General features: G+C 47.2%; 7 protein-coding genes across 7 annotated transcripts; 3 read left to right on the forward strand and 4 right to left on the reverse strand.

Moving 5' to 3' along the window:
• Positions 1-1,698: 1,698 nt before the first annotated feature.
• On the reverse strand, positions 1,699-4,773 carry BJ212DRAFT_1352764 (MFS general substrate transporter). The gene is made up of 20 exons (XM_041335573.1): positions 4,356-4,773; positions 4,269-4,306; positions 4,204-4,213; positions 4,106-4,159; positions 4,026-4,052; positions 3,961-3,969; positions 3,819-3,908; positions 3,587-3,768; positions 3,510-3,527; positions 3,381-3,453; positions 3,283-3,333; positions 3,141-3,219; positions 3,047-3,090; positions 2,694-2,991; positions 2,610-2,637; positions 2,490-2,563; positions 2,350-2,435; positions 2,109-2,295; positions 1,805-2,047; positions 1,699-1,737 (listed from the first exon to the last, which is right to left on the reverse strand). The coding sequence occupies exons 1-19, from the start codon at positions 4,496-4,498 to the stop codon at positions 1,994-1,996; spliced, it is 1,545 nt and encodes a 514-aa protein (XP_041193274.1). The 5' UTR covers positions 4,499-4,773; the 3' UTR covers positions 1,699-1,737; positions 1,805-1,993.
• Positions 4,774-5,464: 691 nt separating this feature from the next.
• On the forward strand, positions 5,465-5,767 carry BJ212DRAFT_1254275 (uncharacterized protein; the record flags this gene model as incomplete). Its single annotated transcript, XM_041329751.1, has 1 exon — positions 5,465-5,767. A coding segment is annotated over one exon (303 nt), but the record flags the coding sequence as incomplete, so codon positions are not given.
• Positions 5,768-6,047: 280 nt separating this feature from the next.
• BJ212DRAFT_169793 (armadillo-type protein) lies at positions 6,048-8,386 on the reverse strand. The gene is made up of 13 exons (XM_041342550.1): positions 8,267-8,386; positions 8,165-8,218; positions 7,979-8,110; positions 7,805-7,924; positions 7,626-7,748; positions 7,461-7,577; positions 7,282-7,410; positions 6,945-7,229; positions 6,778-6,897; positions 6,607-6,723; positions 6,461-6,559; positions 6,281-6,409; positions 6,048-6,230 (listed from the first exon to the last, which is right to left on the reverse strand). Exons 1-13 carry the CDS (start codon positions 8,280-8,282, stop codon positions 6,214-6,216), a joined length of 1,458 nt encoding a protein of 485 aa, XP_041193276.1. The 5' UTR covers positions 8,283-8,386; the 3' UTR covers positions 6,048-6,213.
• A 924-nt stretch (positions 8,387-9,310) lies between these two features.
• On the reverse strand, positions 9,311-10,792 carry BJ212DRAFT_1271296 (uncharacterized protein; the record flags this gene model as incomplete). The annotated part of the gene is made up of 9 exons (XM_041330949.1): positions 9,311-9,529; positions 9,602-9,872; positions 9,924-10,040; positions 10,089-10,129; positions 10,189-10,246; positions 10,290-10,373; positions 10,424-10,569; positions 10,627-10,655; positions 10,705-10,792. The coding sequence occupies 9 exons, from the start codon at positions 10,790-10,792 to the stop codon at positions 9,311-9,313; spliced, it is 1,053 nt and encodes a 350-aa protein (XP_041193277.1).
• A 457-nt stretch (positions 10,793-11,249) lies between these two features.
• Positions 11,250-13,097, reverse strand: BJ212DRAFT_1271186 (S-adenosyl-L-methionine dependent methyltransferase; the record flags this gene model as incomplete). The annotated part of the gene is made up of 11 exons (XM_041330942.1): positions 11,250-11,708; positions 11,766-11,855; positions 11,907-11,976; positions 12,031-12,131; positions 12,183-12,403; positions 12,456-12,529; positions 12,579-12,653; positions 12,720-12,730; positions 12,783-12,858; positions 12,912-12,971; positions 13,021-13,097. The coding sequence occupies 11 exons, from the start codon at positions 13,095-13,097 to the stop codon at positions 11,250-11,252; spliced, it is 1,314 nt and encodes a 437-aa protein (XP_041193278.1).
• A 626-nt stretch (positions 13,098-13,723) lies between these two features.
• On the forward strand, positions 13,724-15,711 carry BJ212DRAFT_1446825 (uncharacterized protein; the record flags this gene model as incomplete). Its single annotated transcript, XM_041338306.1, has 5 exons — positions 13,724-13,791; positions 13,865-14,117; positions 14,182-14,475; positions 14,611-15,239; positions 15,294-15,711. 5 exons carry the CDS (start codon positions 13,724-13,726, stop codon positions 15,709-15,711), a joined length of 1,662 nt encoding a protein of 553 aa, XP_041193279.1.
• Positions 15,712-16,545: 834 nt separating this feature from the next.
• On the forward strand, positions 16,546-18,657 carry BJ212DRAFT_1587472 (uncharacterized protein). The gene is made up of 8 exons (XM_041342407.1): positions 16,546-16,917; positions 17,264-17,416; positions 17,523-17,625; positions 17,718-17,883; positions 17,936-17,945; positions 17,997-18,066; positions 18,147-18,385; positions 18,450-18,657. Exons 1-8 carry the CDS (start codon positions 16,774-16,776, stop codon positions 18,513-18,515), a joined length of 951 nt encoding a protein of 316 aa, XP_041193280.1. The 5' UTR covers positions 16,546-16,773; the 3' UTR covers positions 18,516-18,657.
• The last annotated feature ends 1,117 nt before the right edge of the window (positions 18,658-19,774 follow it).

The raw sequence follows: 19,774 nt of genomic DNA on the forward strand, positions 1-19,774 counted from the left end.
CTCACCGAGCAACAAAAGTGTTGGGTCAACGTGGGTCGGGGTGGGTCAGGCGATCCAGGCTCTGTCCCTGTGCTATCACGGTCCACGCCGCGAACGACGTCCGTGGTGGTCAGAACCTCGAGTGTTAAACATTAAATGTTGATGTCCATTAAACAGGTAGCTGTAGGCGTGGACAAAAAGTAGCGTCAGTGGTGAGGCTGGCAGGTGTGGCGGTAAGACATACTAGCAGCTGTTGCGTCCTGTGGATGTCTCATGCCAGACCCTGGGTGCGATGAGGATTAGTCGCCTACTACATAGACAGTGAGCTCGAGACCGTGACATACTCTATGGTGCTGAGCGTGGAAGATAAAAGGCAAGGCTGGTGATACGACGAGTGTCAGAGGATGCCAACGCCGCGGCATGTACCTCGCAATCACATACCTTAGTCGAACATCCTGCATGAGATGAGGAAGTCGAAAGCTACGTGAAGATGAACGGTTGGAAGAAAGGGCGGATGAAGGAGGTGAGGCAGAACCAAGGGAGTTTATATACCACAGGCGGCAAGCGGCTGACGTTTAATAGAATAACTGTACTGTACAGGGGTGAATTTGCCAAATACGGAATTAGGACGATAGGCATCGACGTCATCAGTAGCTGCACGCGATGGTAGACATTTACGCCAAATGTTTCCAAAGTTGTTTCTCCCCCAAATGTATGTCTGCTCTGCATTTCAAAAGAAACTGTAACCTCAGCCTCCATGGTTTCCAGAGACGTCTTAACTGCATACGCATTGATAACCACATGGACGCATATAGGCACCAAATGATGGTTTTTTTCGGTCGGTCAAGCTTGGAAATCTTCATTAGTAGGCAATGCAGCAGACGAACAGCATCAAGCCTAGCATTCGAGCCAGCACAGGGTCAAACATGAGCATATTATCACCAGTAATTTCATAGTATCACTCCAATACTTCTGGGACCTATGTCGCTTGATGTCTCACATAACGCCCAGTGACTGAATAATCGGGGCTATGTCCATTCTGCGCTCCAACAAAGTAGAAAGTCGGAAAGTGTTCTTGCGAGAGCATGCTACTACGGCGGCTTCAAGAAAGCGTGAATGGTGACCGAGCGTGCATGTTGGAGAGGCCAAAAATGCTGGCATCGTCTTACGAAACGTCGAGGTGAAATTACTATGTAATAGGCCTCCAGCTGGCAGCACTATTTGTGGTGTTGATTCATAATGTTGCCTCGGCTGACCAGTGAGCCATATGGAAGCGCTCCACGTCATCCATAATTAAATAACTGGCACCATTAATATTCTAGATCTGTAAGAGTTATGATTAGCCTGCGCTCATCGATCTGTACACGTACTAAATATTAGTATCGTTATCGTGTGTGTATGTGCTATATATCCTGACCACCATGATGATTATCGTCAACACATGCTAGTGCCTGGTGTACGTACTAATGACACCATTAAGCACAAGCCCGGTGTGCGGATCTCGCAACGACGACGACGCCGTTATTGTTGTTATGTCGAATGTCCGTGCACTGATAGGCTCGTTGGAGCCCGTTGGCTCATGGAAACGTGCTGGCTGTCCCTTTATGTGATCAGGGGTGGCCAGCGGTGACCCTCTACTTCCGCTAAGTTAGTCATCCTTGGACAAGGGCTAGATCAATTCATTGCGGTCTACAACCCTGCAAAAGCCCTGCATTGGCATCTTGAAATATCATTGAACTTTGAGGCGTGCGCCATATACTATGATTTCTAAGGTTGAGCTCGGGTGTTTTTGTTTCCGAGATGACCGCTTGAAACCAACCCTGACCTCAGGTGGATACAATACGTGGAATTGGAGTAAGCGCAGTTTCTTGTAATTGACGTGTACATAAGGGTGCAATGTCATGATACCATCTAGGTCGTGTCATCAATGAGTATGATGAATTGGCGACACGAATAAGAAAACATGTGTATACTAACAAATGAATGTGCAGAGAGGGATCACGCATACTTAATGTTACAAAACGTATCTGAAGTCCCTGTTTTGCCTATCTGTCAAATCCAGGAATTCCTAGTGCAGACAGGGTATCAGCCTTGTATACAAACCACAACCATTGATTCGGAGAACCCACCTTGTCGACCTTAACTTCTACACGCTTCCCATCCTCAGTGATTCTCTCGATAACGTATTCTTCCTCGTCGTCAACAGGCTCAGCGTCACGGAGTTTGTTCTCTCGGGCAAGAACGGCACGGATGACAAGGAGAAGTACCGGGCAGACGACGTAACATGCACCGATCACAGCCCATGGGACGTGGTTACTGCACATGAATCATGACTCCTTCCTTCCTAGAGTCACTCGAATAATAACCTACCGCGGCTTGTATTGTGTCTTCCACATGAAAGGGCCGGCCGCATTGCCAATGCAGTATGCCGAGAGCATAATGGCGTTAGTAACAACCTGCAGGTTGGTTTTGACTTGAGGGGCGACTTCCATAAGTTGCAGAGCACCTACCTTCTTCGTATGGCCAGCAGTCACACTATTGAGCCACGACAACGACAGCACGAACCCAGGTACACTGCACCCAGCTATGGAGCAATGAGTACACAAACACACTCCAGGTATCAAACGCACTCAGGAACTGGCCGATCAGAAGTCCAGTCTAATATTGTGTAATGATGGATATTGAGGTCAAGATCACGGAAGTAAGCCACATACCCGATTCGACCAAGGTAATAGGTTGACCAGCAAGATGCCCAACCACGCCGGGACGAAGTACACAGCACCAACATATGCTCTGGAATTGGGCCGTCGTGCAGCAATCCGAACACCAGTGAAGATTGTCAAGATTTCAATGACACCAGGAACACAGGACAATAGAGTCGTCTGTAGAGCATTGAATCCGAATGAAGCGAGGATGAGTGTTTGCTGGTTTGTCAATGAGTTAGGCACATTGTCCAAAGCCGAGAAGAGGGCAAAGAGCCATGTCTTATAGTCAGTCAGGGCTTCGATCATCCTAGAGATGTGTAGTACGTGAGTCGTGAAATATCACAATTGCATCTAATACGTACTGCTCCTTCTTGAATCTTTTGTTTTCTACGCCTGTTTGGTTTTCCTGCGCTAATTGTAAGATAAGAGCTCATTCATTTCGTTTGACAAACATACTTTGATGCGTTGCACGGCTTTCGCCCGCTCGTCAGGAGTGAGGAACCAAGCGTTCGTAGGTGAGTCGGGGAATAAGAACCTTTCATCCGGCGGTGATGCCTTAGTTAAAGGGGCAAGGCACTAGAAACCTCCACGTACTCACCAGAATGAAAGGGCCAGGACCAGTGTAATTAATCCAGTGATGATCATGAGCCTGCGATCTATTAGACAGAGTATGCGTAGTGAAAAGGGATGCCCGACCATTGCCACGGTTCAAACCCTTTGGTACTAATGTGCAAAGTACCAAAGCTGATGAAACCAGAGATGATTTGTGCTAGAGAGTTGTTGGCTTAGGCGGCAACATCAAGCGTTGCATTTTTGTAAACGCACCAGTGCCATTCATGAGGACTAGGCTCCCCACGCGTTTGATTAGTTGACCTGCCGATCATTTGCGAATTGGAACTTACACCAATAACCAACCCGTAGGGTTTGTTCCGTCCGCGTGTAGAACATGGAGCTAACGATCAAGAACCCGGCAGTGATTGACCCCTCACATACGCCTAGCAACAGGCGCACAACAAGAAGCCCAGCAAAGTTTTTGCACGCTGCATGAGATGCCAGTGCAACTGCCCAGACGAAGATGTTGATACTGATGCATGCTGTTATTGAAATTCATATTGATAATGCTTTGAAGCCTACCTCATCCATTTCCCGACCGGGAATCTTTGGAGGGCAAGGTTCTGGGGATACTCAAAGACAAGATAACTGAGGTAGAACACTGTGCCAAGCCTGGAAGATACCGTAAGGCACATGTAAAATTGAGTAGTGCATATCTTCTCACCAATTGTACCTGAAGACAGTTTCATTTCAGACTTGAGCTTCAACTCCAAGATAAGAACGGCTTACTCATTCGTAGTCAGGTGGGTGGCCTGCCTGATAACACACAGAGTCAGTACCGGTTTGGCTAGTCTCGAGACAGTCCTTACTCAATTCCAAGGATAGCCGCAGAACCCAAGGTTGTCTTGTCCATGAATTGGACCCTGCGTGAGTGAGCGCTGATTCGTGGTGAATACAGTCAACCTACCAGTAGAGAACTGGGCCGTGATTGTCAAACACGATCATTATCGATTCAAACAACTGGGTACTCACCACACATCATAGGCATGATATGTTTGTCGATCTTCTTCCTGAAACGAACTCGAACGATATTGATGTGGATGCAGTTTCACAACACACCTTATTCTCAAAGCCTCATCGGGATGAAGAGTTGAAGTTAATCCAGCGACGAGCTGAGCACCAGTGTCAACATCCTTGGTCGACAAAGAAACTCCTGCATGATGTTTCTGGTCCTTGAATACACCGGAGGATTCCAGACTCATTTTAGAGGACGTGGAGGCGTAGCCGAACTGTGAACTGGGGAAGAAGCTGGAAACCGGCGCTTGGAAGTCGGACTGTCAGAGAAGTTGATTCGCCTATTTTATGTCGCCCCTCCATGCGCACCCTAAAGCTTGGCGCATCGTTGACGTAGATAAGGAAATATATGGGTGTATGAGTGTGCCTGGTTCTGGAGCCAGGTGAGTGTGGTAACATCCTAATCTCTTGATTGGAAGGATATCACGAGAGCGTATGTACACGAAGGCGACCAATACGCAGCAACTTTACATAAAATTATCATTCAAATCTCGGATCCAAAAGTGTCACCTGTCACCAGAAGGATTTGACACTTTTCTCGCAGGATAATTATATTACATTAATACCTGCATTAATAAATATGCTACCGCGGGGTACTGGTAGAGCGAATATTGGAGACTGGACTACCAGTTGTATATACTAAATTATATATACATATATGGGTCCATTTGCCGCTGAGTTGAACTCTATGTAATTGGAGTCTGGCCTCGGATAAATACTTACACCAAGTGTTGGCGCTGTACGCCGTAAGGTTTAGGTACGAGTCCCGTTTAGGACAGGTTTTCTGACACTGGTGCTCGGATCCTGGCAAGTGAACACGAACTACTAAGCCCTAGGCCTGAACGTTGCAACGGTCGCCTGTCGAGACTCGAGCCTGAAACTTCTTTCATTCACACTTAAACTCCCAAACCTTGTACAGACCTTCGAAAATTTCCGGTACGCCTGACTCTAGATGGCATTTGTCTTGCGCACTGAATTTCACGCGACTTCGTACATGAATGTAGATCTGGCTTAGCCGCAGCGCACATACATTTCACGAGTTTCCAGAGACGATAATTCAACTTCTGATAGCTGAACGGGTTTCCAACATGACATCCACCGTCACTGCGACCGCATCTTTGTTGCCGACAGCAACGGGGCAGCTCAGTACACAACCGCCTATCACGCAGATCATTCCCATACTTCGTGCGACATTCAGTCTTCTGCGCACTTTCTTGTCTCAAGCCTCACGAGTTGTGGTCGCGCTCGCCACTCCGTTACTCATCTTCGTGCCCCTTGTATCCCGCCTGCTTGCTCCGGTTATACTCGTCTTCCATATCGTATTAGACGCCACAGTCTACACCCCATACATGATCATTTCTAGCGTAGCTGCTGCACTCTACCCCCTCTATATGTTCTGTGGTGTCGCTTGTATCTTTGGGGCGGTTCTTGGCATTCTTGGGAGATCTTTGGTCACACTCTCGAACAACATCATTGCTCCCGAATTACCGAAGGCTGTTGAGTCGCTGCAGGGATTGTCGATGCGACCAAGGAAGAGAAGGAGAAAGAGTTCTTTCACGGAAGACTCATAGTCTTTTTTACTTTTACTTCGCTGTTCAGCAGATTGGTTGGGACTGTCAGGAATCTTGTAGAGCGCAGGCAGTCCGTCGGTAAAGTCTACCCGGAACCACTTGTCCATGATATCATATTTATGGCCTCAAGGATCCATCCAGGCGGATTGCATCTCAGACTTGACCGTCAATACTACAGTTCATCTCACACAGTTCGGAATAAGATAAAGCTGATACACTGAAGTACAGAGGTGTTGCTACTAGAGCCTAGTATTGACATCGTCATCCTATATTTATTCTTTGCGGTCGTCGGGATGTTGGTTACCTGCTCTGCGACTGCATCATCACATGCCTCAGATCATATACCGATCTAAAAGTAACTTCAGCATGATAAAAGCAGACATTTGCAAAATGACTGACCAATTTCGTCAGGGTGGTCATACGGATCCAAGTAGGAGTAGAGAGGCTCGTTTTGATGCGTTGTTCTGTCATACGTGTCGAATGCCCCGATAACCGATTTGATGGCCTGTGATGCAGAGGTATACAGATCTAAAACCAAGCTTCAGCACGGTCGAGAAAAGATATTGCAGAACAACCAACCATGTTCGTGGGGGTGGTGATGCGGATCTAAGTAGTGCAGTGCATCCTTCTTCAGGTTTTGGTACTCATCCATCTTCTGAACTTCCTCGCGTATCTCTCCTGAAAGTGTTGTTAGCTTTGAATCTTAGCATTAGGCGAGTACTTACTATGAGACGATAAAGATTCCAATGTGGCAGTCATGCGGAGAGCCTCGACAGGATAATGACTACTGAGCATTTCAGCCAGTATCTTGTCATTCTTGATGATTTCACCACGTAACAACTCTGAGGTTTTCATGAGCATCATTGTTACGCGACAGGTTGTCTTAAAACTCTCACCGTGACGCGCAATCTTTGCTAAAACATCATTGAGAGCCAGAATGTTCACACCCGTGGCTTTAAGACACCACAAAAGAGGTTCTATGATTCCGACGCCAACCATCGCCTGGCGTGCGTCCTCTGTATCTTAATCAGCGTACATTCTTGACAGCAATACGTAAGCCAACCGTGATCAGCGATAATGCGCAGGTAATTGATAGCACTATTCTGAACAGAGTCGAGCCGAGTTGTTTCGATCATCTTGCGCAAAATCCCAAAAACATTTGTTGGCTTATCGGAATCATCTGTGGCCGGCTTTTCGACCAGTCTGTGCGTCGTCTTCTTCCATACGTCGTTTGCCGCATTCAAGCTCTTGAGTAGCCGTCGACGTGCATCCTTGCCGCCGAAATTCCAAGAACCGTTATCGAATGACGGTGGATTCTTTGGCTTTAACATCATGGATCGCAAGGCGTCTGCACAACTCGTAAGAACCCCATAGACCGCAGGAATACCAAATTGCCAAACCATTTTTGAATATCTCCGCAAGGATGTCTATGCCCTCCCTTCCAACAGTTCCATCAAAAATGCGTCCCTCGATCATCTGCAGCAAATATAGGTCCACTTTAGTGTTCAGTATCCGTTCCTTGGCGTCGTCTGAACACAGCCCAGTCAAACTTGTTGACAAAATGTCTTGGAGCACTCACCATATTGCATGAGAGTCACAAGTGCATTCGCAGCGAATAACGCATGGTCTGGTTTCGCCAAATTGTCGACTATGCTGTCCAGGCCTCCTCTATCAATGATTCGTTTGCGAAGTTCATCTGAAACAAATATCAGTTTTCCTGGAGCAAAAATTTGACAGGCCGTACCATGTTTCGATAGCTGTGCGAGTTCCTCAGTCGCCTCGTTGCTCTTTTCCACTACTTTATCTCTTGAAAACGCAACTAGTTTGCCGATGTGCGAACCACGTGCGAGCTCGGTACGCACATCCTCTAAGTAGCAATTTATCTGGTAAGCAGGGTCTCCTTAGATGGTTTCAGATACGGACCGAATTCAGCGAGTGTCATTAAGCCACGTGGCCCACCGCTCAAACCTTGCTTATCGAACTCGAACAGGTCGATCAATGTGACGAGGATATTGCTGCGTATAGCTTCCGCACGGAGTTGATCTATGTTCAGAAGAGTGTCAGCGTTGATCACAGGAATAGGAAGGAGGCTTGAACCATTTCGGCAAATCTCGCATAATGCAGCTACTGCAGCTGGAGTGACATGGAAATCACGACGCTTTATGAACCTCTTGAGCATTCTGACAATCTCTATCCGCCTGGTGTCAGACAAGGCATCCTTCGGAATTCCTGAACACAAAATATCAGAATGTACTGATTTCCGCGAATCTATGGGGAACTAACCTTTGCTGGTCACAGCCACTAATATCTTTAATGCAGCAACGACAACGGTTGCGGCTGAGATGGAAATGAGGAAGAAGAGCGGATTGAGAGGCGAAGACTCACATTTATCCCTCAACATAACAAAGATAAAATCGGATCGTCGGGAAAGAATGTCAGATGTTTCATCTTTAGTTTGATCGTATATGAGGGAGTGGGTTTGAAACGAGTTAGAGGAATAATGTGACTAACCAAAGTGTTGGGCAAGATATGACAGTGTCTTCATCGCAATCAATTGGTTTTCACCGGCCGTCTGACAGAGCTCGATGATTCGATGGATTAGATCATCTTTGAGGAGCTTCGCTCTCAGTGCTTTGACTTCGCAAAGAGCCGGAAGAGCTGCACAGGCTCTGCCTTGATGCGCTAGTTTCTCATCTTTGAGCAGGGCGAGAATATCAAGACTGTCTAGTATGCTTTCCGTGATCTCGTCCTTCTTTTCGACTGTACGTCTCTTAGGGTGCGTCAAGGGAGCAATGGAGAGACAAGACATACCGAGCCCGCAGTACGCGACGACTGCGCTGAGGCGCACTTCAGGATCGTGTTCTTCTTCGGCCGTTTTATTATCTGTGGTCTCCTTGGAATCTGCCGGAAGAGAGATCCCCTCGTCTTCTTCTGAGTATTCAATATTCGCAGTACTTTTGCCGTGAATACCAAGTATGGCTTCCAGCGTCTCAAGTGGATCCACCTCCCGCACTGCTTCAACTCCGAGTTCTGCAATCCATAAGATCAGGTCAGTATTTCAAAATCATTTAATATCTCACTAAATGAACACATGAAGGCCAAGCGATCGACGTAATCAAGCATGTGCTTCTTGTGAATCGTGCCGACGAGAGCCTTGGCAGTCGAGCGGTTGAAAGGAACTTCCCAGGCATGAGTTTGTGCCAGCGGGCCTTCTGGTGACCGCAACCGCTCCTGCTGGTCGTTACCAACATGAAAGTAGATCGCCTCAGGCCATTGCTGGAGATTTCTCCAGAAACTTGCTTTCGACCGGTAATTGGGACGAAATAGAACCGACGCATGGACCTTTTGGCCAGGTGAGATGATGCGACCTTTTCCAACATGCGGTCTAGAAGTAATGTATGTATGAGCTGAATGAATAAATATGGTCACTTACAATGACGTATGCTGGTTGGAGTTATTGTAGTAAAGACGTCTGATAGGCAATAGCTCGAGTAGCCACCATCGAAGAGTTAACGAGTTATTCATCTTGGGTGCCTTCAAATCTTCAAATCTGAAAGCTACCTTTGGAGGATGGAGCACAAGCCCCGCCTCGAGAGCTTCTTCACGCATCCATAGTAATGGCATGTCTTGGAAATTAAGCACATTCGTCTTCTCCCTTTGTCCACCGCCTCTGGAACAAGTTGTCAAATAATAGCCTTCCGGTGCAGGGGATACATACACATCTGAATGACTACCAGCAAACCAAACCTCCTTTACGCGATCCTTAACACGATCTTCCGCATGATCTTCCTTGTGACGATATTCGTCCTTGGGTGGTGGCACGAACTGGGATTTCGGTCGATCGCTCATGCCTCCATAGACATACTCCGGTAGGAATTTCACCCTGCGCTCGTCTAGTGCAAGTGCATGGCGAAAGTAGCAAATGTGATCACATGTATCGGTGGACGGTAAAATCTTCTCCTTCCTGATACCAACAGACGAAACGGTGTCCCTATAAAATGTATTAATCATGGTGGTATACTTACTCGGGGATAATGCTCACCATACACCGATGAAATGTATTACTACGCCCTGTCTCGAGAACGTCGATCTGAATCCTTCCGCAAGCAACTTATCCTTGAGCTTTCCACTGTTGATGGCGGAGTAAAGCTCGAAGGCACTGCTGGCGTCAGCTAGTCAGTTAAGAATGATCATCAAATATACCCACTAGGGGATCTGTTCTATGTTGCCAGGTAATATGAGTCCCATCTGTCAAAAGAGTAATGAACAAGAAATATCATAGATCACAGATCGAAGTAGATGGATACTTCGTGGATCAGTCCTGCCAGTGCACGAACTTGGTATGCACCTCTCGAAAACCCTGGGCTTGCATTTTAGTACAGTTGACTACATGCAACGTCCAAGGAACTTGCCAAACAGAAAGATCTTATCACCAGGATTGTACGTGTCTGAGAGCCATCTGTAGGCGTCCATAATGGTTTGGCTGATATTACTTTACTGCGGTTACTACGAGTGATGAAAGGTCAAAGATACGATACTTACAATGCAAAGGCCAGATCAAAGACACTCGAGACCTGCTTCATCCAGTGTGTATGCCCCTTAGCATACGTTCCTACACCACTGTTGTAGTACGTTAACTGTTCGCGATCCTTGACCATCTCGCTATATAGTTCGACGATATTGGTGTTCTGAAAACGGATATTTATCGTCAAGAAATCAGAAGGCATGCGCATCGGACGACCTACTTTATCACCATACTTGTTTGATGTCCCGTCTGCAGACGTGAATAATCGCCATCGAGAACTGTAAGTTAACACGCCCACCGATGCAAATAACCAGATTTCTCCCTGATACCTGGTTCCCGGAACATTTACACGGCGCGTCAAGGACCTCAGATGAACTAGCAGACATTATGATCCTGGGTGAAGCAAAATGGTTAGCGACTCCTCAATATAGTGGGGTCTGCCGACTGGAATGTGCGAGATATTAGATGAATTCCTTTGCATCAACAACGTTTTATACTGTGCTGAACAGCGCATGCCAACGAAGGTGTGGTCATACAACAACCTGCGCATGAACTGCGTGTAGCCCACGTGGACACCGCACCATGGCCTCCTACAGAAGGACCATACTAGATCTATGAAAACTGCAGTATGATTGGGTGCAATAGTTCGCTAAGCACGCGTAATATCCTTAGCGATGCAACGTTGGGCGCTTTTTGTGAACGCAGAATGCAAGAGCCCAATCGGGAAGTGATGAATGGAAGATGGAAGATGATGAGGCTACATTGCGAGGCTACCAAAATCCTGAGATGGAAATGAAGTGGTTGAATGCAAAATCACAGGTTACGTACAGAATTTATATTAAATCATTTCACATCCCCAAACTCTTTTAAGCTAGAAGTGATTTTGTGGCTCACATGACTTGTGAAGCTCTCGAAAATCAATCGATCTTTGCCTTCAACCCAGGTGAACAGAAGCTCGCATGCAATGTCCCCTGAAGTATAAGAAGATGAGTGTTGGCGACATTCAACCGAACAACGCAGGACTGGCAAATCTTGATCTGCGCAGACTGTTTCTTGAAGTTTCCCCCTTCGTGCTGCGCGGGACCAGGTGTTACTTCGGGCATGCACCAGGATGGTAGAAGAATGGTCATAAATTGCAGGCGTAGCCGAAGATGTAACCGTCACGCCACTAATAAGTACGAGAACGTTTCGTAAAGCGCTTGCCAGAATGTTTGCAGATCGAGCGCCCGGAAAGGCGTGATGCAGCGTGTTTCGAGAAGGCATGATGTTCCGTAAGGTTGGATTGGAGACGCGAGCGAAGGTCTGGACAGTGATAAATTAAATAGCTTGCGTGATAGCAAAGTCAACGAAAAGTCATACATCAGGAACCCTAGCATCTTGAAATGACCAGCCAATGGCCCAACGACGAGTTTGACCCTGAACAAACTCTGTTATAACATAGTTGTCCACCTTGCGTCACCAAGTAAGATAGGAGACCGCGGAGTTCCGCAACGCACGCACGCTATGTTCGCGAAAGAGGGAAACAAGATCGGGAATAGATGACATCTTCCCAAGCATAGACGTGTACCACCTATGGGAACGTATCAGCACGTTTGAAGTCGAATTGTCGATATAATTAGGTCACCGGCACTTCGTCCTCAACTGTAGGCTTTCTGAGAAAATCCGAGCAACAAAGCTCGTTTCTCCCCCTGGTGTTATCATTTCCACTTCTGCTCCGGAGCAAACCTGAATCAATTGGTTAAATTCTCTTACATGTGTTGACACTGTCTTTCTCACTGCATTCGGACCAAACTCCTTGAATTCGGCTGAGCGCGAAACATCCTCGGCGCTGCTATAAAACGGTGGGTTACACATGGTGAAGTCAAAATTCATTAGACTCGTATGCAGTGGTTGAAGAATAGGCCCATCAGCTTGTACACGCTCTACAAAAATGCGATTGTCCATAGAATTCTGAGAGACGTTTTGTTTGGCGAATTGGACAGACCGCTCGTCGATATCTGAATCGTATGTCACTATCACATTTCGAAAGCATACTGTTATGGCGCTTACCGGTGGCTACGAAGTTCCAAGTATGTTCAATACTACAAGCCAACAACGGGTAGATTGCCGAGGCACCAGTGCCACTGAGTGATGTTTGCTTCACTACATTTAACCAGGAATAATGTGACGCACATGTCAAGCCCTCTGACGGTGGCGGAACCGCAAGTGAATTTCACTATGTCTTGTAGCCAAAGAACATAGTTTAATCTGTATATCAGATTTCCCGCGCTTTATTTAGTCTTCTTGCATCGATCTTCTAAAAGGTGAAAGCACCTGTTTGGCACCTAATGTGCATCTGGTGTGAGATGAGTAGAAGTACGCGGCAACAAGTCTCACTGGAGGGCAGAGTCTATCATCCGGCAGCGTTAATGAAAGGCCATAGTCAAGACGAAAGAGTGCTTCTGTTAAACACCTTCCCCCATTAGTGTACCGTGACAAACGGAGCTTGGATTTATCTTGACTCACTTTTGTGCAGGAAGGCTTTTGAAATTTATCGTACTTGATCCTGTATGATTGATGAAGACACTGGATAATTTCAGAATCTCTCTGAGGTTTTCGCCTGATAAACACATACTATGGTCTGAGGGGAGGGTAGCGCCTCGCAAGTTCAGTAAAATCAGGAGGTTTGTTGTACGGATTGCGAGGATGCATGTAATGCAATTCCCAAGAGCAACTTGAGAATGAGAGAGACCAAAGACAGCTCTGGTCGTTGTGGCTTTCAAGTTATTCTGAGTCTCGGCTCTGACCCAAATTACTAGCAGCTGACTAAGCGGGAAGCTGAGTTCCTCCGAGTTAGTGAGAGAGAGAGAATTTCTGTGTTTATATACCGCTACAAACTGTTAAGGGTGCCCGAAGAACTGTGCGACGAGTATGAGGTGTAGGTATAGTACGAATAGCCGTGAAGGGTGTGTGAGCTAAGAGCTTGACCGCAGAAGATTACCGGTCATTAATAAATTAATAACCGGTGAGGATTGCACAGGAATGGATAGTACTCTCTTTAGTTCAGGACCGAGGCTCGGCCGCGGCGAGCGGTTATCTGTACCTTTGTCCCGCAACTGTATACAGCTATGTTACCAGGTCAGCTGAATTTGGCCCCACCGCCGGCAAAGCCTGCACCGTAGGTCATACGTATTGTATCCACATGGTAATAAGTCACGCTCCGAACCTTCTCCCAGGGGACGAGCTCATTTATACTAGCGAAACCGAATAACGCTATCCCATACCTACAACTTGAACTCATCCCACCCTTACCCGAGGGCGCGACTGCACTGGCGAGAATGCCACGTCTGACCTTCGCAGTGCTTGGTGGTATACAGCTTCTTGCTAGTGTATCAGCTCAAACATGGTGAGCATCATTCACTTGGATACGCCGATCACAAACTTGTATATGTGGCCAACATTTTTGACCCCTTCCGAAGGTGTAATAAGAACTACATGGCTAGCCAGCCTGTTATTCCGCCAGGAGGCAACTTCCCCATTGCAGCTGCATCGGAAGACCCACTTCTTGCCTTCCGATGTGCGGCTGCTATAAAGCCTTACCTGGAAGAGGATGTAGGCACACCTGCAGGCGTCCTCATTGATTCACCCGTGGTGTACTCAGAGATAGTCGGGGCACAGCCAATTGGCCTCCCCGCTGGGCCTCTTTCCAGTGCGGGCAAATTGGATGTCACTGTGAGCCTGAACGGAAAGGACTCTCGTCAATGCGCTTGTGCCACTCAATGCTTCTGCATACGAGTTATCATTCAGCCTTGATGGGATCACTCCTCAGATGACCCCGTACAACCTCTCTTGCGAAGCCACTTACCTTGCAAGCAACTCAACAAGTTCATCATCACCTCAGACCTATAGCGCTTCAGCAGCTCTTTCTGTACTCCCTAATCCAACCAACAGCTCCGTGACTAAGATGGATTTGAGGACTGGAGCACTTCTGGCAAAGCCAGCAACTGGGCTGGGTGGAGAGTATGAGCCAATCTTTCCGATCGGCTTCTACACGACATTTGATGGATACCTCTCAACAAATATTTCGGCGGTCGATACGCTGAAGGAACAAGGGTAGGCCTCTTATGTTATCGTCCATACAAATCTGATACTGGCCTTTAGGTTTAACATTGTATGTTTTCCTAATGTTTGCATAGAGCAGCCGAGTGTTTAATTGCCAGCGCAGATTCATATTGTCCCCACATTCAATGATACGACCGCCTTTGATATGGTTCTCGATCGTATGCAAGAAGTCGGCATGTATCTCATGTACGATATGCGATACACCTACATGAACAACACTTCCGTGATGGAACAGGTAAACTCCATCAAGTACCGCCCAAACCTCCTACTATGGTACACTGGTGATGAACCAGACGGAACCTCGGACCCACTGAACGCCACGAGTATTGCATACGACCTCATTTACAGCCTGGATGGTTACCATCCTGTCAGTCTTGTACTGAATTGCCAGGACTACGAATGGGCCTCGTACACCGCAGGCACAGATATCGTCATGCAAGATGCGTACATGATTGGGAATAATGTCACCTGGTCCAATGAGTGGAACACGACTTGCACACCCGACTATGGTGACTGCGGTTGCGACAATTGCCTCAGCATTCCTGCAGGAGATAGCACTGCTGTTTCACCCAACTCCACCTATTACGGAAGCACCGTCCCCGCAAACAGCGGTATCGGTTCATACTTTGATATCAGCGACCGGGTTTCCAGCTTTAAAAATCGACTAGAGGTGATGGGATGGGAACGTACCAAGGCGGTATGGACCGTTCCTCAAGCTTTTGGCAGTGCGCAGTCAGTAGTCTTTATCACTTTGCTGTACCCGCTGTTATTGACTACACTCATCAGATATTGGATGCGTACTCCTACAGGCGAAGAATGGGTTGTTCAGAGCATCATGGGCATTAATCAAGGTGCTCTGGGTGTCATCCCCTGGGTAGATCCGAATCCCGAATATATCAAGATCGCGGCGTCCGCATTCGCGCTGAGCTTGCCGAAATTCACGTCATATATCTTCAACGCCGATTCGGTGCGGAGCAACTATATAATCGGGGGCGTTGACATTGCTACTTGGGCGGCAGGAATTGAGACATTCGTCCTCGCTACCAATACCGACTATGTCACCTCGGTGGTGACCTGGAAAGATATCGGACTCCCTGGGACTGGTGTTGAGGTCGTGTATACGAGTGGAAGTGTCGAAACAACCGGCGACAGTTTCACGTTTGGTAGTGTGGCGTCTGCGGCCTTCGTAGTCTGTTCGGGATAACTTCTAGGGTTGGATGTAGATAACAATGGACAAACATTCCACACTACGAAAGAACCAGGCAGTACGAGCTTGATAATTAGAAATGCTGTGGATCACATAATATGGACTCCACTCAAATGACACCCGCCGCCAAAGAAAATGGAACACATGCAAGTAGTATTCCGAGTCTGATAAGTTATGACATTACAAACTATATCTAGATCTATAGCTCCATAACATGTGTATAACGTGCGACACCCCTAGGGCGCCGATTCTGTCCTCGTTTTATACGAGTTCGATCGTTGGATATATTGGTATTCCACAAGCTCGTGTACGTATGATGGTCAACGAGGTCGAGACATGTTTCCAATGCCGTTCGAAAGTAACCCATGTCTGAAAAGCGAGATGAAGTTAGCGAGAGGGTTTTGAAAGAAAAGGCACAGGTAAAAAGGTCAGATGTTTCATATCTCGACATGAATGTTAAGACAGGGATAACTGAAAGATAAAAAATCTCATCATAGAAAAATAGCACCGCTAGGTGTAAATGTAATATCGGGCTGAATCGAAGTGCTTACATTTGATCCAGTAAGTTCGGTGCGATCATGGATTGATGACCGGCATTCGACAAACTAAGACGGGGTAAAAAAAAAAAACTGAGAGCTTCAAATGGCTTGGATAAAATAGTCTCTACAAGTCGGTTTGAAGTAGAGTGAACACGTGAGTATTCACTTCAAAAGCGACAAACTCGTGGAAGGATAAAAACTGCAGATGAAGAGGAAATGGGGACATTTCTGAGACATGGTTGACAGTGGACACGTTGAAAAGTTGAAGAATCTAAAAATTGTTGTCTTTTGAAGTGGCAAACAAGTGGCAAACACTTGTGGGAACCCGGCGGCACAGCTTCGCATGTCAATTTCATTCCGAACCCCAGCGTTTTGTTCCCAACATTGTCACGGTGTTGGCGTTGATCATGATAAAGCTAACGCAGAACTCACCGGAGGCAAAAGCAGGAGGACTATCGCTCTCAGTCGCCTGTGATGTTATGTGCACCTTTTAACTTTTGCGCACGATCTGCTTTCCCTCATGACGACTAAACTCGGACACCCATATATGCTACGATGTAGCACCGCTGCCAGCAGTGATCTTGATGTAATTTCCGATGCGGTGGATGAAGCCGTCTTAATTATCGCAAACTTGGCATGGAGCCGCCATCGCGGGTTCACGGAGGTTCACAACTATGGCGTTCCTGTTATATAGCTGCCCTGAACCTCTGGACAAGGGATCACATTAGCACACAGCACCGCAACAGGATGATCCTGATTCATGATGCAATGATTCATTAGCACATAGAGCGCTGCTGCACAGCCCGGTCGCTCTGATTACCTTTTCTGACCTTGGCAAACAGTCAGGCATTGTATAAGTCGTGATGAGCTGATCAGTGACATCCCGCATCAAATTTCGAATTTTCTGCTGGCTATGGTTGCTTCCAGTATGGTTCGAGGTTCGCTCGGTCAGAGCACGACATAATACCTATGATCCTGCACCTTGCTTACTGTTTTCGAAATCTTTCCAGGTGCGGAAAGAATTTATGGTAAAGCAATCTGCAGTACCCCCTGGCGGACAATTTGTCTTGCCCACGCAGGGTGCTGAGCCACTTCTGTCATTCCGCCGTGCTCCCGCCTTCCGGGGCCCATACCTCGAGAGGGGTACAAAGAGTGCAGCATTTGTAGTTGATACACTAGCTAATTTTTTTACGATTGGATCACCGGTGCTGAGCGTATCTCACTTCGTTCTGGCTCCACTGACTTGGGAAGTCTCTGTGTCACCATTAGCTTGGCTCCGTACACATCATCGCAAACGTCCCTCTGAATGCCACTGGCGTTCAAATTCCTGTTGATATTAGCAATCTTGAGGCCCAGAAGACTGCATATAGGTGTCAGCTGCTCTGCTACATATTCTGCCCCTTCGTCTTCGAAGTTCCAGCCTGCAATGAGTAGACACTCGACACGAGTGCATCTCTCTGACAGATGCTTCCGTCACAAAAGCCGACTTGCGCACTGGTGCCTCTGGGGTGCGGCCTCCAAGTGACGAGGGTGGATTATTTGCTCCCTTCATCCCTCAAAGATTCTACATAAATTTCGACCAGCATCTGGCGAAAAATTTGTCCTTGATCGATCAGCTGAAAGCCGATGGGTTCGTTTTGCATTGCCATTACCTTTTAAACAATCGTTCAATTATTTTCCAGGTTTAACACTGTACGTTTCGCGATTATATGATATACCCCGTGCTGAGCGTTTACACCATAGCTTCACCCAATTCCTCCTCATAACAACTTCACTATTTTCCAACAAGTCATCGACAAGATCATCAGTGCCGGTATGTTCATCATTTATGATCTGCGACTGTATGTGAAACTTTGTGACCTCATCTCGTAATTATTGAATCTTTCTATTCAGGAACTACCAAAACCTTGACCGCTGTCGCCCAACAAGCGAACGCCTACCTCTCGATTTCCAACCTATTGAACTGGAAAACCGCACACGAGCCCGATGGCAACTCTGGCCCAGAAAATGCGACGCGGGCAGGGTACCACTTGACATACCAGATGGACAGATATCATCCTATGTCTCTAGTATTGAATTGCCAAGACTACAACTTCTCGACTTGCGTCAAGGAGACCGCTATCGTTCTGCAGGTGAGCCACCAATATGATTTTTATCATGTGCTCCAATCCCTGTTGAGATGCTTATCCCATTGAGTACCAACGCCACATGGTCTCCTGTGTGGAATACGAGTGTAACCCGGACTTCGGTCACTGGTTGTGACAACTGCCAGGGGGACGTGTGCGATATTAAAGCCTGCATCCAGACTGTTGAAGTCCGAACGATCCGAAGAGAAAGAGAGTGAGGAAGCCGAAGGATCCAACATGATAGGTACGAGCGAGAGAGAGGTCCGAGCGCATGAGGCAGACGGGCCAATAGGCTGTGCCCAAATGACATCAGCTTGCGCCCTGCAATATACATATGTCAGAAAACTTCACCTTTGCATTCCTTACTTACCTTCCTATAAAACCAAGCACCCATCAGACACGCACATCTCAGTTCTAGTTGAAACTGAGATGTGAGTACTTGGAAACATGTATGTCAGCAATTACTGACCAAAACCATAGTGTACCTTTGTGTTCTAGGTACTATACATGTTAATATGAGTTCTAGTTGAAACTGAGATCGTACCTTTGTGTTCTAGCTCCCTCTCCTGTTGTTCACTTGCCTGTTCTCACAACAGGTTATGAGCCCTGCTACAGCCATGGAAATCACGCTCCCCTCCTCCAGCTCTGCCCTATTCAACATCCCAAAGCTAGCCAAAGATGGTAGCAATTGGATTACCTATAAGGAATGAACATTAACAGCAATTGGTGCGAGAGGTCTGATGCGGTTTACCGATGGATGTGCAGTATGACCTGTTCCCTACAAGGTCAACAAGAGGACCAAAACTCCTGAAAAGAAGGATGGCAGTGAGCCAACAATGGCAGAGATCGAGACTCTTGATAAGAAGATTGATGAGTACGACCAGAAGGACTCACTAGTGAAACAGCAAATCTTCAGCCCCATAACTGATAGGCTGCTGCTGCGCGTGCAGAAGCTCAAGGCCACTTCGGTGATTTGGGCTGAGATCTGTGATATTCACGAAGGGAAAACCGAGCTCGTCCAGATTGATCTGAGGCGAAGGCTTCAGGAGACCAGATGTGAGGAGAATGGAGATATAAAGACTCACTTTAGCAAGATGCTTCGGCTCCGCGAGTCACTGGCAGGCATGGGAGCTGCCATTGAGGAGAAAGACTTCTATGCCATGATACTGGCGTCCCTCCCAGAATCCTATCATCCCCTACTCTTGTCCATTAGCACGGCTACAAAGATAACCGGTGCATCCATAAGCTCCTATGAACTAATCAATATTGTCTCAGAGGAATATGAGCATCGACAACTCACCAGTCAGTGACCTACCAAGAAGGGACCCAATTCGGCCCTATCAGCAAGAGGACCTCTGGGAAAAGGGAAGTCCTCGTCCACCTCCTCACCATCCA

The sequence above is a fragment of the Suillus subaureus genome, assembly GCF_016647635.1.
Source record: "Suillus subaureus strain MN1 chromosome Unknown BJ212scaffold_15, whole genome shotgun sequence".
In the NCBI taxonomy this organism is placed as follows: Eukaryota; Fungi; Basidiomycota; class Agaricomycetes; order Boletales; family Suillaceae; genus Suillus; species Suillus subaureus.

Bases quoted from the DNA above. Each gene is read 5' to 3' on its own strand.
- BJ212DRAFT_1352764 (XM_041335573.1), bottom strand. From the start codon at position 4,498: ATGAGTCTGGAATCCTCCGGTGTATTCAAGGACCAGAAACATCATGCA. The intron at 2,564-2,609 runs GTGCGTTTGATA...ATTGCTCCATAG, and splicing joins TCTGATCGGCCAGTTCCTGA to CTGGGTGCAGTGTACCTGGG. The intron at 2,296-2,349 runs GTAGGTTATTAT...ATTCATGTGCAG, and splicing joins AAGACACAATACAAGCCGCG to TAACCACGTCCCATGGGCTG.
- BJ212DRAFT_169793 (XM_041342550.1), bottom strand. The intron at 8,111-8,164 runs GTTAGTTCCCCA...TTTTGTGTTCAG, and splicing joins AGTGGCTGTGACCAGCAAAG to GAATTCCGAAGGATGCCTTG. The intron at 6,410-6,460 runs GTTGGTTGTTCT...GCTTGGTTTTAG, and splicing joins TCACCACCCCCACGAACATG to ATCTGTATACCTCTGCATCA.
- BJ212DRAFT_1587472 (XM_041342407.1), top strand. From the start codon at position 16,774: ATGACGACTAAACTCGGACACCCATATATGCTACGATGTAGCACCGCT. The intron at 17,417-17,522 runs GTAGTTGATACA...TGTCACCATTAG, and splicing joins GTACAAAGAGTGCAGCATTT to CTTGGCTCCGTACACATCAT. The intron at 17,626-17,717 runs GTCAGCTGCTCT...TCTCTCTGACAG, and splicing joins CCAGAAGACTGCATATAGGT to ATGCTTCCGTCACAAAAGCC.